At 44.7% G+C, this 13404-nt stretch overlaps 1 protein-coding gene across 2 annotated transcripts in view; it reads left to right on the forward strand.

Moving 5' to 3' along the window:
- Positions 1–13404, forward strand: part of FER1L6 (fer-1 like family member 6) — a 114490-nt gene that overhangs the window by 13917 nt on the left and 87169 nt on the right. The window contains exons 1-3 of one of the 2 annotated variants that reach the window (XM_082235427.1): positions 2819–2888; positions 10491–10573; positions 13029–13158. In XM_082235427.1, coding sequence (XP_082091553.1) covers positions 2848–2888; positions 10491–10573; positions 13029–13158 — 254 coding nt within the window. In that variant the 5' untranslated portion in view covers positions 2819–2847. Of the gene's footprint in view, positions 1–2818; positions 2889–10490; positions 10574–13028; positions 13159–13404 lie in introns of those variants that run through there. The other variant, XM_082235428.1, reaches the window with a different exon arrangement.

Here is a 13404-nt window from a genome sequence, read left to right on the forward strand (position 1 = left end):
TGATTACATACAACAATTTTTCAGTGTCTTTTTTTATGAAGACTTTGACTGATTTTCCTGTTCATTAAAAGTCTTCCAATGTCCTCTTTCATCTGTCTACGAAACAATTCAAGATTGATCTCAGTTGCCATGCCCAGCCGATTCTCTTTTCATGCATACAGTGGCCACCATTGAGTCTAACAGTTTATTCTTTTCAGTGCTCTGGAACAGATATTCATTATGTACAGTACCTAAAAGCAGGTAGTTCTGTACTCAGTGGCTTGCGGTGAAATTTTTCATAGGGGAGCAGTAATGCATGTGACATTGTGATGTCCTGATATTGTGCACATGAACATTGTGCCTACCTCCCTAAGCTGTGAAGAAGCTTCCTGGGCTTTGGGAAGGAGCCACTGGGGAACATTTAGGGGACTAGCCTAGTCCCCTTAGAGTCCAGTGACCACACGCCACTGTTCTGTACTGTAAAAGACAGGTACAGGCCCTTTTAGTTTAGCTAGGCCATAGCCTAATAAGAAAACAGTATCATCAAAATCAGGCACAGGCAAACTCCATCCCTCCAGATGTTTGGGACTGCAATTCCCATCATCCCTGACCACTGGTCCTGTTAGCTAGGGATGATGGGAATTGTAGTCCCAAACATCTGGAGGGCCGGAGTTTGCCTATGCCTGATCGAAATGATACAATTTTATGAAATTGTTAATTTCTCCAACATTCCCCTCTTTGTTTTTGAAAGGAATGTGTGTCCTGATTCATTTCAACATGGCACCTTTTTTTTTTGACAGAATATTTTTTTCTCACATGAAAGTACCTACCCTGCATAGCAAGTGCCGTAGAATATAAGTACAATGCTTAGTCACTCTCCACATATCCGATAGTGACATGTCAACGTTGTCCAGCTTATGCCAACCATATTAGGGCTGGACAACAGGAAATGACTGTGTTGCTTGTACCATCCTGAAGAGGATTTAACAACTCCTATGCTTGATTTCTGAGTGGAATTTGCAGTGATTTTATTAAATTCAAAATTTAGCATTTGGGTTTCACTCAGGGGTATCACTGGCACATGGCTCACGGGTGTGTTACATGGTATCTACTCACAAAACCAGTAGTTGCTTTTATTTAAAGCTGAAGTAATGGCTAAAAGCCATTATAAGCTTTTAGGGAGTGCTGTATCTTTAATTAAAAGCTTCCCCCTTCAGTTTCTACCATTGTTACCACTTTCTGTTCAGCGTAGCTGGAGGATTGATGATGAAATGCCCTTTAAATAAACCCCTTTCATTGAAGAGGATTTGTGTGAAGTTGTGCTATTAGCCCAGGGGTCAGCAAACTTTTTCAGCAGGGGGCCGGTCCACTGTCTCTCAGACCTTGTGGGGGGCCGGACTATATTTTGAAAAAAATAAATAAAATGAATGAATTCCTATGCCCCACAAATAACCCAGAGATTCATTTTAAATAAAAGTACACATTCTATTCATATGAATACACCAGGCAGGCCCCACAAATAACCCAGAGATGCAATTTAAATAAAAGGACATATTCTACTCATGTAAAAACATGCTGATTCTCAGACTGTCCACAAGCCGGATTTAGAAGGCGATTGAGCCAATCTGGCCCCCGGGCCTTAGTTTGCCTACCCATGTATTAGCCCCTCTCCTGGTGTTGCGCTCAGATGTCTGCACAGGAATCAGGAACAGCTACTCATATACAACAGGTTCTCTTCATATTCTTCTGGTCAACTTTCTAATGTTGGTGTTGCTGGCCTGTATTGGCTTCACATTACCTGGGCTTGGCCAGCCATGCAGACTCCTTTCCTATTATATGGACCCCCTTTATGTGTTTTATACATGAAGAGCACCTTTGGTACGGTGTTAATTAGTATCCCCCCCCCATTATTTCCCTCTTTTATAGTGAAAAAGTGGTGTTTAACTGTAAATGAAAGAAATGTATTTGAACTAGTCATTAAATTAAGGAGGAAGCTACTAACTAATGTTGTTGGGGACTTTTGTAGAACATTAGAGAAAGGTCATGGCCACAGGGAAGGGCACTAGTAGATAATACAACCCTATATTTACTGTGGTGTAGAAATATGGAAGTGAGAGCTGAACCATAAAGAAGGCTGATAGCTGAAGAATTGATGCTTTTGGATTATGGTCCTGGAGGAGACTCTTGAGAGTCCCATGGACTGCAAGAAGATCAAACCTATCCATTCTGAAGGAAATCAGCCCTGAGTGCTCACTGGAAGGACAGATCCTGAAGCTGAGACTCCAATACTTTGGCCACCTCATGAGAAGAGAAGACTCCCTGGGAAAGACCCTGATGTTGGGAAAGATGGAGGGCACAAGGAGAAGGGGACGACAGAGGGCGAGATGGTTGGACAGTGTTCTTGAAGCTACCAGCATGAGTTTGACTAAACTGCAGGAGGCAGTGGAAGACAGGAGTGCCTGGCATGCTCTGGTCCATGGGGTCACGAAGAGTTGGACACGGCTAAACGACTAAACAACAACAAGAAGAAGCACAATTCTATTTCTGCTTCCACCTGATTTCAGAAAAGCAACGTGTGACTGCGGTTCTCAAGAATTCTTGCGTGGAAGCAGCCTCTCAGTTCTGTGGCCAGTGAAGCATCCCCCCCCCCCTTATTTCATGCCAGGCAATTGAAAAGCCAAAGTTACCAGCTGAGCCAAGGAAATCTAATGTTTGCACAAGCAGCAGGTTCTGCATTCCAGGACTGTGTTTGCAGATCTGACTAACCCATCATTTAGGAGTAAATAAATCTCAAAGACAGCTATAAGGCGGGGGGGGGGGAGCAGGCGCAAGATGTAAAAGGCAAGCACTGGGAGCGAAGCATTAGTCATGGAGTCGGAGCCCTCAGGGAACACTCCACCATCTCACAGGTAAAGTGAAAGGATACTTTGGGATTAGTTGGTGTGTGTTTTTAAGAATACTGTGCAGCTGGTTAACTTTGTCTGTTTATCTGGGAGCAAGCTCCATCAAATGCAACAGGACTTACTTCCAAGTAAGCATGCATAGGAGTGGGCTACATCCTAACTACATTTTTCATTTTCTGGGTTTGGTGATCTGTTTCGTCACTGTGGTTCCAGTCCAGAGTTCTACAAATGTTGTCAGTGCCCCTAACTCTGATCTGCTTGCTTGTGCTGTCCCTGACAGCTAGGAACGTATATAATGTAAATTGGGGGTGGGCTGTTTTGGATGTCCTGCAGTAGCATGTAATATGTGCCTTTCCCTGCCAATTCTGCCATGATGGCCAAGTTACTGCAGATTTGGTTCTCAGAATGTTGCTAGCGTGTACTGAATACTGAGATTCTGCAAATGTTGATATTTGATAAATGGTATGTTGAAATTAAAAGGATGCACTTGCAACATCTAAATGTGAAAATGCAAGTTCTTAATTGTGGGGGACTTTTTTAAAGGCAGTGCTTCATTAATTTCAGAAAATTTATTGTCAGTCAACTCTTGTTTTGCTTTGTTTTTATGTACTTACCCGTATTTTTCGCTCTATAAGACACACCAGACCACAAGACGCACCTAGTTTTTGGAGGAGGAAAACAAGAAAAAAAATATTCTGAATCTCAGAAGCCAGAACAGCAAGAGGGATCGCTGCGCAGTGAAAGCAGCAATCCCTCTTGCTGTTCTGGCTTCTGCGATAGCTACGCAGACAGCATTCGCTTCATAAGATGCACACACATTTCCCCTTACTTTATAGGAGGGAAAAAGTGAGTCTTATAGAGCAAAAAATACAGTAATCTTAGAATTTATTTTTTGGTAGTACAGTGGTACCTCGGATTGAGAACCTAATTCATTCCGGAGGTCCATTCTTAACCTGAAACTGTTCTTAACCTGAGGTACCACTTTAGTTAATGGGGCCTCCCGCTGCTGCCACTGCACCACTGCCGCACAATTTCTGTTCTCATCCTGAAGCAACGTTCTTAACCCGAGGTACTATTTCTGGGTTAGCGGAGTTTGTAACCTGAAGCGTCTGTAACCTGAGGTACCGCTGTATTGAATTTATACTGTGTTTGTTAAATGGTTGATTTTTGTCATATTTGAATCTACCAACATGCTCTGTATTTCATATATTGTATTTTGATGTTTTGAATGTGTTTTGTAAGCCGCTTTGGACACCGATCATTGTGGAAAAGCGCCATATAAGTAAACCTAATCAACCAACCAACCAACCAACCAACCAACCAATGAATTGTGCAGCTTATTGGACCTTGAATGTATTCAGGCTCCACAGAGAGTAATGCAACAGGGTAGTTACACTCTGCAGGACTCTAAAACACAGAGCTGAAAGCAAGTTTTCTCCTAGTTCAAGCGAAGAGAGGGAGAGTCAAGTCAGTGTAGTGCACTGTTAATTCACTATGCTTGAATACAGGGGCGCCGACTTATAAAAAATATTGGGGGAGCCCGCGAAAGCTCATGAATAATAAATAAGCTCATGAATATGCAGATAAAGTGGCGCCGCCTCCTCGTGAGCGAATAGGGGAGAGCGTGCTGCGCCTATTAATCAGCTCCAAAGGAAATTGGGTGGAGCTTTTGCTCGGGAGGGAGGGCAGGAGGCATGCAGCCCGCCCCTGTGCATTTTGGGCTGGGGGAGGGGCGGCGGCGGCGCTCTGCTGGAGGGGCGCCCGAGATTATTGGGGGGGCGGAGCCCCCCCAAATGATTTTTTGAGGGGGCTCGGGCCCCCTCAGGCCCCATGGAGTCGGCGCCTATGCTTGAATAGACATCATTGTTAGGGCATGCTGTTGTGAGTTGGGTGGAAGTTGCTCCCTTGATTTGGCTCATTTTCTATTGTGTCACAAGCCTTTTGCTTATCTAAAGATGAAGCTTATCGTTTTTCCTCTGTCCAGTGCTGGAGAAGCTTCAGTCCAAGCCAGGCAATCACACCTAGTGGAATTAAGCGTGTAACTGTGTGGTCTGAAGCCCCACTGTTTTCATGGCAATTTAAGTAGAATTTGTAACCCACGTTCTGCGCAATAAAAACCTAAATTCTGTGATAGCTATAAATTTCAAGTCTATTTCAGGTATAGGAATATTTTGTGCATATTATGCAGGTTATGCAACAGTGGTGCTGGCAGGGGAAATAGGGACATTCCAGGGTCAAATCAGAAGTCAGGATGGCTTTTGTAATTCCGGGACTGTCCCTGGAAACTAGGGACACTTGTTTCACAGAAGCACGCAAGCAGGTTTACTCTATCCTGTTGCATAAATCATTCTGCTTCAATTCCTTCATATTTTACATCAGCGGCGTGTCTTTTCATACAATTACAAACATGGAAATAGCAGTTTAGCCAAAGATTGTTGCAATCCCTGTCAAAGGCTGGCAGTGGTTGCCATGCCTGTCTTTGCATAAATGTGCTGTTAAAGCTTCGCAAATGTGCTTTTAGTTCCTTAAAGATGAAACATTTAGGATGGGCTATTTTATTCACCATCCTGGGAATCCCGCGGTCTCCGCTACGCTGGGTTAGATATTAATGGTGTGTATTATGCAAAACAGCCCCATTCTGATAGTGGGAACCCATTAAGCTGTCTTATGGCCAGGTGTTTTGAAAAGCACCTAAGCATCAGCTAGAAGGCAGATTCCTTGAGCTCATGCAGTGAACAGCACAGCCCATGTCAGGGATGAGAAAAACCATATGCAGGAATGCAGTGAACAGCACAGCCCTACAGCATCCAATCCAAGGGGCCCATCTATTTTATTTTATTTTTATAATATTTTATTAGGTTTTATCAGTAGAAAGGTTTAGAAAAAACAAAAAACAAATGCAAAACAAATACAAAATACAAGAGTACAAAAATACAAAATACAAAAATGCAAACATTAAACACAAAAAACACATATAAAAGAAAAACAAAATTTCCCTCTTTCTTAATCTCTCCACTTTAGTTAACTTATTTTCCTGACTTCCTTACGTCTCCCATTTTTGTACCCCTTTTAAATTTGGTTCAGCAAATTCATAATCTATTAGTTTGTCTATTATTAATCCCCTCATACTTTGTGCCTTGTTGCTAGAGCCCCTTCAATTCATTTCAATGTCATCAGCATTCAAAAATTTTACAATGTTTCTGCAAGTAAATTTTAAATTTCCTCCAATCTTCTTCCACCGACTCTTCTCCCTGGTCTCGGATTCTGCCAGTCATTTCCGCCACTAAGGGGCCCATCTAGTCCAGAATCCTGTTACCCAGTGTTGCCAACAGTGGCGTAGCGTGGGGGGTGCAGGGGGGGGGCCGGCCGCACCGGGTGCAACATCTGGGGGTTAGGGTTAGGGGGCGCAAATCCACGGGTTAGGGGGCGCAAATTACTTGCCTTGCCCCGGGTGCTGACAACCCACGCTACACCACTGGTTGCCAATCAGATGCTTCCGGAAAAGCCACAGGCAAGACTTGAAGGGAATATCCTTGTCCCATTCTTGCTCAGCAGATAGGACTATCCAGTAGCTTCTGAAATGGGAAGCTGCATGCATTTCTGTGTTTTTAATATTTTGTTGGAAGCTGCCCAGAGTGGCTGGAGCAACCCAGTCAGATGGGCATAATATAAATACTATATTATTATTATTATTATTATTATTATTATTATTATTATTATTATTAACATCAACCCTCCTTGGTTAGAATTTTCCAGTCTCAGACTGAAGTTTCTCATTTTGGCCAGACGCTAGAAGAGATTCATAGAAGTAGTTAATTGGAATTGATTGAACTTAACATATAGAGCAAGAGAACAAGAAGAACATACATTTAAAGCAGATTGAAAAATGTTTATTAAATATATGGGGGGGGGGAATTGTGTACATCCGAAAATGCTGGCAGAATTAAGATGAATTCATCATCATAATAATTTAATAATTTATTACTTATACCCCGCCCATCTGGCTGGGTTTCCCCAGCAGTGTAAATAAGTGTAAATAATACTTGATGGATGTAATAATGGAATTTCTGAACGGTTTACCATATGTAAAATATGCAGGGATTTATGGTATGCTAAATGAACCATGGAAAGAGAAGAAGGGAAGCCGCTGATATTTTAAGGATGTTTAAATGAGTATTCAAAATTGTAAAAGAGAAAATGTAATAAAAATTGTATGGAAAAAGAGGCTCATGGAAGTATATAGTTGGAAGAGATCTTGGATGTCATCTAGTCTAATGCAGGAATATGTGGCTACAATCTCCTCCAAGCATCTTCCAGTGATGGAGAGCCCATCACCTCCCAAGGAAGTTTGTTTGACCTGGAAAGGAGCAGGGCAAGGGGGGAAACCACTTGGAGAGCCATGTTTTCTAGGAATGGCACAAGTGGAAGTGTGAACAAGCTCTGAGAGTGTGGGATGTGATGCTCTTTTGCCCTTCTTTGCCCTTCCTCACTGAGGAAGCTGGCAGAGTGCTGAGGCAGCTGTAGCTGTTGAAGGTAAAGGACCCCTGGATGGTTAAGTCCAGCCAAAGGTGACTATGAGGTTGCGGCGCTCATCTTGCTTTCAGGCCGAGGGGGCCAGCGTTTGTCCACAGACAGCTTTCTGGGTCATGTGGCCAGCATGACTAAACCACTTCTGGCGCAACAGAACACCATGACGGAAACCAGAGCACACAGAAACACTGTTTACCTTCCCACCACAGTGGTACCTATTTATCTACTTGCACCGGTGTGCTTTCAAACTGCTAGGTTGGCAGGAGCTGGGACAGAGCAATGGGAGCTCACCCCATCACGGGGATTTGAACCGCCAACCTTCTGATCAGCAAGCCCAAGAGGCTCAGTGGTTTAGACCACAGCGCCATCCACATTCCTGCTGTAGCTGTTAATGTGAGCCGGTGCAGCGAGGTGTCATGGCTACTCACATCTCTGTGGCTTCTTCTTTACCTCCCATTGACCACCGTTCCTCTCCACCCCTAGGAACAACGGTGAGTCCTGAGGAGCACCATATTGAGGAGGCTTCTGTTTTTTAGCCAGAAGTCTCCTCAGATGGATGCTATACAGAAAGCTGAGCAAAACTGGGGTCCCCACGCCCCACCCCCAAAAAAGGACTCCAATTCTGGGGCAGAAGTGGGTTTTGCTGTGCAAGAGTAATTCACCTTTAATTTGTGCAAACTGAATTTGGCCAGTATGTGATTGAATCCCACCTGAAAATAGTAACAGCCTGGAAGGACCCCTTCTGCCCCTCTGGAAAAAAATTTCACTGAGAAATTTGCTGGATATGTTACCAAAGTCTCCTGCGGCAGAAACAAGTTGGTAATTCGTCTCACTCTTTCAGATTCAGATGCCCTCGCCTGAGCTTTCCCCCCTGTAATTAATTCATGTACTTTGGCAGTTCTGGAAATAAGATATAACTGATCAGGTAACAAAAACTTCTGCCTATTGAGGTCTCTGTAACCTGAATACATTTAGTTTAGTTGCAAACGGTCAGGTACGAGCTGCAAATATTACTAGCTTGTTATTACTCAGGTAAGAAACCTGATCTGCTGCGTGGACCGATGGTGTCAAATAGTATGGGGAAAAGCCTTACTAGAAAAACTAACCAATAAACTGAAACTGACATGAGGACAAATAGAAGAAGATGCCTTCACCCCGGTATGGCTCCCCTTTATCACATACACAGCCCAACAAGACAATGACAAAAATCCACCAACAGCATATGAATCAATATGGCTAACCTGATCCAAAACACCCACCCACCCCACTCACACACGAAAACAAAGATCACCACAGCCAACCACAAATGAACAACCACACCCTAGGCCAACCCCAACCTCTCTCACCACCAAAGGAATACAAGCGAATAGTAAAGAGAACCTGCACAAGCGACACTGACACAAAACCCCACACATACACTACGCAGAATAGAAGCATCGCCACCCAACCCCAACCCCACTCAACATGGCCCCCTCCACTTCTTTCCCCCCTTTCACACTAATGTCTCAACAAACGAAACTGATCTGTCAAAAATGTAACTTGAAAAAAGAGACATGGCACATACTTTTGTAAACCAAGAAATCTTTAATAAAAAGAAAACAGAAACCCAATCTCCTGTTTCACCAGCATGTCCCCAACTGATGCCAACAGCCTAATTCAGAATTCTGTACCAAGAAAAACCATTTCCTGCAAACTGTACAGTTTATACAAGTTTAGACCAATTTGCCTAATTACTTTCCGTTCGTATAAGTTGTTCTGCTTCTGCTTCTCATGAGAAGAGGCAAGAAGTTAATATTTTGGCTTCAGGCATTACCCATTTACTGTTAAACATTTTGGCTTCAGGCATTACCCATAAACTGTTAAAGAGTGCAAACTTTTTTTATTTATTTAAACAAAGCAGGAAAGTCACTTCCACACTATACATCTGAAGAACTTTTTTTTGGGGGGGACAAAGAATCCTGGGAACCATAGTTTACCCTTCATGGTGCTATAGTTCCCAGCACCCTCTCAAGATTCTTTCAGGGAAGACATGTGCATTCAATATGCATAAAATGTGCGACATGGATGGGGCCAAAGACAGCTGTGTGTCTTTGCAAGCCAGATCCTGTGCCCAGTATGGAATTTGGGACTTTTCCTGTCCTTGTGCGCTGTTATGACATACAGACTGCCCTGCTCAAGTGCAATACCACTGAAACAAGTTTGTTACTGCACACAGAGGAAGCCAAATTTGTTGGTAGTGACATCATATCTACTAGCAGCAAACTCATTTTCAAAGTGTGGATTGCTTTGTAGCTAAAACAGCACTATCTATGCAAGGAGGTATCAGCAGCCTGGGTGCATCTCAAGCTTTGCAGAAGTCCAACAAGACTCTGGGGTGGGTGGGTGGACTCTAAGAGAAGCTGCACTTCCTGCTTTGTGCTATGGTCCTCTTTGGCTGGAGATGGGCCTTGCTCACCACCAGGAAGTAGTCCATGTTGAAGTCAGCACTATGGTAGCTCCGTATGACACCAACACAGTTCAGTGGCGATTGCCTGGTGACACTGAAGTCCAGCTGGTGCCAGTGACCTAACCTTGGATGCCTCCAAGACACTCAGTGTTTTGCCTTGGTAGAGAACAACATGTCCGTGATGTTGTGATATGAGGACAGTCCGAGCATCCTTTGTTCATTCTCGTTCATACTGCCAATACCAAAGTGGCCTATGCAGTTGTCCCATGTGTGATGGTCATCTCCACCTCTGGCATTGATATCTCCCACCAAGAATAGGTGTTCACAGTCTGAGACCTTCCTGATAGCCTGGTCTAGTTACTCATGTCAGAGCACATAGTGGGAATGTAAACACTCAAGATGTTAACTGGACCAGAGGTGGTTGAAGGAAAGCAAAGATTCTGAGACCTCAGTTGGTGGTTCTATCGCAGACTCATTGCAAAGCTCATGAGCTGGGACCTGAAAAACAATGGAGTATCTTGAAAGAGGCTGGCTGGCTGGGACCACTCCACACTCCAGCGTTTTGTTGCAGGCCCCACCTGTTTCTGTGACTGCTCTTTTTTAAATTTTATTTTATTTTTTTTGTTTTGCAGGAAAGGGTTGTTTGCTGGAATAAAGCTGAAGAAGAAGAAGAAAGGAGAGAAGGGATTAACGATAACAAACAAAGGAGCAGTGGGTAAGACCTACTAGGTCAATAATAGAGCTGGTTGGAATGGAGGACAAGTGTGAGATGATGTCACAGGGCAGTTATTTCAGCTGAGCCTCAGGGACAAGTGATAAAGTGAGTGATAAAATGTGATGTTTGCTTTAGTGAAACATGAACCCTGCCTACTTAGGGTGCTTTCAGCGGGACGTGTCTGGAGCAGTGGCGTAGCGTGGGTTGTCAGCACCCGGGGCAAGGCAAGTAATTTGCGCCCCCTAACACGTGGATTTTAGCAGGGGGCAGAGAGCTGCGAGTGCGCCCCCCAGATGTTGCGCCTGGTGTGGCCAGCCCCCCCTGCACCCCCACGCTACGCCACTGGTCTGGAGGATCATTGCAGGGCACAAGGGGCCGGTGTCGTTCCCCGTGCTGAAATGCCATGAGAGCTGATGCAGAGTAGTTGCTAAGGGACTGAGCTGCACATCAGGACTGCTGCAGAGTCACACCCCAATTGTGAACTCACTAGGCAAGCTGTGCCCTCTCAGCCTCCGTTTCTCCACATCTGCAACCTGGGGGATCATGGCATGAGGTCAAGACTACGCAAATACACCAGTTGTTGTTGTTGTTGTTGTTGTTGTTGTTGTTGTTGTTGTTGTTTAGCTGTTTAGTCCTGTCCGACTCTTCGTGGTCCCATGGACTGGAGCACGCCAGGCACTCCTGTCTTCCACTGCCTCCTGCAGTTTGGTCAAACTCATGCTGGTAGCTTCGAGAACACTGTCCAACCATCTCATCCTCTGTCGTCCCCTTCTCCTTGTGCCCTCAATTTTCCCCAACATCAGGGTCTTCTCTTCTCATGAGGTGACCAAATATTGGAGCCTCAGCTTCACAATCTGTTCTTCCAGTGAACACTCAGGGCTTCAGAAGGGATAGGTTTGATATTCTTGCAGTCCATGGGACTCTCAAGAGTCTCCTAAAGCACCATAATTCAAAAGCATCAATTCTTTGGCGATCAGCCTTCTTTATGGTCCAGCTCTCACTTCCATACATCGCTACTGGGAAAACCATAGCTTTAACTATACAGACTTTGTTGGCAATCAGTTCTTTGGCAATCAGCCTTCTTTATGGTCCAGCTCTGGGAAAACCATAGCTTTAACTATACGGACCTTTGTTGGCAAGGTGGCAGAAACATCACCTTGCCAACAAATACACCGGTACAAAGTCTTAATTGGCTCTGCTGGTGTCCCTGTGGAGTGCCAACCTTGCCACCATTCTACCCATCCTGGTAAGCAGCCGTGACACCTGTTTCAGGATGCCACCTGTTTCACCACATTGGCCACTGCTGTCTGGATGGATCTGAAGTTCATAAAACATCTAGCATCTATTGGATGTTCAGAGCTTCAGGTCATAGGTCTGTTACTGATGGCATACCCTCCAACACAGCGAGGCCCAAATCCAGGACACCATCTTCTGGGTCTGAAATCCCATGCAAGACAGACACATGACCTGTGCGAGATTGCAGACCTGGACAAGGCAGTTTTTCGGGCATGGTACCCAAAAATATGTGTTTTGGTGTGCCACACAAGATTGTGGACCCCCTCAAAAAAATGTTTTTTTTGGGACAAGATCTTGACCTGAAATTGCACGAGAGCAAGGCCACCCAAAATGGTCACCATGCTCTCATGGGGGGGGGGGACACAGAATGGCCGGGTTTTCCCAGGGCAGTTGACAGATATGTGATGGTGCACAAGGGCTGGCTGAGGAATGTGGGATCTGAACAGCAACAAGCAGGGGCTGTGTATCCCTACTGGCAAGCGACTAAATTGAAATGGCCTCGGTTCTGTATACCTGAAGGAGCGTCTCCACCCCCATCGTTCAGCCTGGACACTGAGGTCCAGCGCCAAGGGCCTTCTGGTGGTTCCCTCATTGTGAGAAGCCAAGTTACAGGGAACCAGACAGAGGGCCTTTTTATTAGTGGTGCCTGCCCTGTGGAACGCCCTCCCATCAGATGTCAAGGAAATAAGCAGCTATCTTATCTTTAAAAGACATCTGAAGGCAGCCCTGTTTAGGGAAGTTTTTTTAATATTTAATGCTGTTTTGTTTTTAACACTTGATTGGGAGTCGCCCAGGGTGGCTGGGGAAATTCAGCCAGATGGGCGGGGTATAAATAATAAATTATTATTATTATTATAATTATAATCTCTAAGTCTGTATCCAATGAAACAGTTGTACTAGCGCAAGAAGTTTCAGCTGCTCACCCTCTTCTTTCTACACACATCCCACACACCCTCTAAATCTGTTCCTGGGTTTCCCCCAACCCATTTACAGATTTATGGGGTATGCAGTGGGAAAGTCCATAGCAGCACAGCTAAAACTCCTTGGACTAGCAGAACTGTTTTGTTGGGTACCACCCCAGAGTCTATATTTACAGGTGAATCACTCTTTCTTTCTTTCTTTCTTTCTTTCTTTCTTTCTTTCTTTCTTTCTTTCCCAGGTGAGCCTGATGACACTGATAGCCTTCAACAGGAGTTCCTTACAGGTCAAGATGGGGAAGAGGGCGAAAATATGTATGACGACTCAGCCTCCACCAGTAGCTTTGGTGCCTCAGGGCCTCCCCAGAAGAGGTATTGTGCTGCAGGGTCACAAAATGGCCGCCCAGTCCCTCTGCCCTTGAGGAAGGCACTGCTGCTGTTGACATGGTCAATGACAGAACGCCAGTGTGCTCAAATAGCTTATCTCTTGGTCATTGTGCTTATACATAGTCTGATGGGATGTCCTTGTCAGCAAAATGTTGTCGCCACGAGACAGAACTGTCACTAGATGGAAGTTTGGGGTAGGAGAGAATGATGGGAGGAGAACCAGGAGTAGGC

The sequence above is a fragment of the Podarcis vaucheri genome (genome assembly GCF_965113315.1).
Source record: "Podarcis vaucheri genome assembly, chromosome: 8".
NCBI lineage: Eukaryota > Metazoa > Chordata > Lepidosauria > Squamata > Lacertidae > Podarcis > Podarcis vaucheri.